Below are 1,652 nucleotides of genomic sequence, written 5' to 3' on the forward strand. Positions count from 1 at the left end.
CACCCTTTACACACTTTACGCACCTTTTATGCACCCGCTACTCACCTTTTACATAGTTTACGCACCCTATGCACCACCTATTTGTTGGTCTGTTAATTCTGATTGCAGACAAGTTTTTTTTTCTTTTCTTCGTTGAATAAGTCTGCTGGTTGTTATAATTTCCTGGAGCTGATTGCTATTCTTTGGGCATGATAAAACTAGTTGCTAGTTTTCAAGCACATTAAAGATATAGCCTAATTTCAGGATTTAGTTGCTTTTTTTTGGCTGTATTCATTGGTAATTATGCTTATAAAAAGGCAACGTTCAAAAACTAAAACTGTCAGTTCTTGTATTGCTGTGAGTAATAAAATATTCTTCTTGCTCCGTTCTTCTTCTCCTGCATCATTCTTGTTGCCAGATTTTTTTTTAACATCAGTGGTATCAGAGCAGGTTCAATGAATAACTCAGCTCCAATTTCAGTTCTTGTCTTGGATGGGAAAAATTATAACCGGTGGAACGTTCAACTGAGGGTGCTGTTTGATTACCATGAATTGCTAGATGTCGTGGAAAATGGGGTATCTACTCTAGCAGAAAATGAAACTGATGCACAAAAAAATGTCCACCATAAGATCAAGAAGAAGGACAAAAAGGCATTATATTTCATCCATCAAGGGGTGAATGATGAAGTTTTTGAGAAGATTGCAAGAGTAACCATAACAAAGCAAGCCTGGGATATCTTGATGACATCATACAAAGGTGCTGAGAGAGTTAAAAAGGTAAGACTTCAAACTCTAAGACGTCAATATGAGCTTTTGCAAATGGAGTCTTCTGAAACTATTGCTAATTACATTGGTCGAGTTCTTGCTTTGACAAACCAAATGAACATATATGGAGAAGAGTGCATAGAGCAAACAAAAGTGGAGAAAATCTTGAGGTCATTGAACTCCAGCTTTGAACATGTTGTGGTGACAATTGAAAAATCTCATGATTTGTCCTTAATGACCGTCAATGAGGTATCCGACACCCTACAAGCTCATGAACAACGGATGAATGAGAAAAAAATTGAGAGATCGATTGAGCAAGCCTTTCACAGCCAAGTCTCTATCAAAGGTTATCAAAGTGGTGAAACAAGCCAGAATAATAGTAGTTCTCACGGTAGAGGACGGGGACGTGGTGGTTATCATTTCAACAAAGGTCATGGTGGTCATAACAACAATCATGGAGTAACTGGAGGTAATGACCAGGAAAAATCAAACAGTAGCCATCAACAAAATTCAAGAAGTCGTGGTCGTGGATGAGGTAGAGGAAGGTATGGCAAATCCAATATCGTATATTATTCTTATCATAGACGTGACCCTTATTCAAGTGAATGCAAATATAAGGAGACTACTTAGAAGGCTCACTATACATGAGAAGATGATAATGTCGATGGCTGTACTCTATTGATAGTTACTGCAGCTAGTGAAGCACCAAATTACCACACATGGTTCCTTGACACTGGGTGTACCAATCATATGTGTGGCAAAAAGGAGTTATTTGCTCATCTTGATGAGTCATTTCGTACTACAGTCAAATTTGTCGATGACAGCATTATACTAGTGACAGGAAAAGGGCAAATTCTTATCAACTTAAAGAATGAAGATCTTAAGTATATTTCTTATGTTTTTTATGTG

The 1,652-nt window shown here is 37.5% G+C and overlaps 1 protein-coding gene across 1 annotated transcript; it reads left to right on the forward strand.

Annotated features, from left to right (window-relative positions):
* The first annotated feature begins 434 nt into the window (after window positions 1-434).
* On the forward strand, window positions 435-1,277 carry LOC123204412. The gene has a single exon (XM_044621044.1). The coding sequence runs from the start codon at window positions 435-437 to the stop codon at window positions 1,275-1,277; it is 843 nt and encodes a 280-aa protein (XP_044476979.1).
* The last annotated feature ends 375 nt before the right edge of the window (window positions 1,278-1,652 follow it).

The sequence above is a fragment of the Mangifera indica genome, chromosome 2 (assembly GCF_011075055.1).
Source record: "Mangifera indica cultivar Alphonso chromosome 2, CATAS_Mindica_2.1, whole genome shotgun sequence".
In the NCBI taxonomy this organism is placed as follows: Eukaryota; Viridiplantae; Streptophyta; class Magnoliopsida; order Sapindales; family Anacardiaceae; genus Mangifera; species Mangifera indica.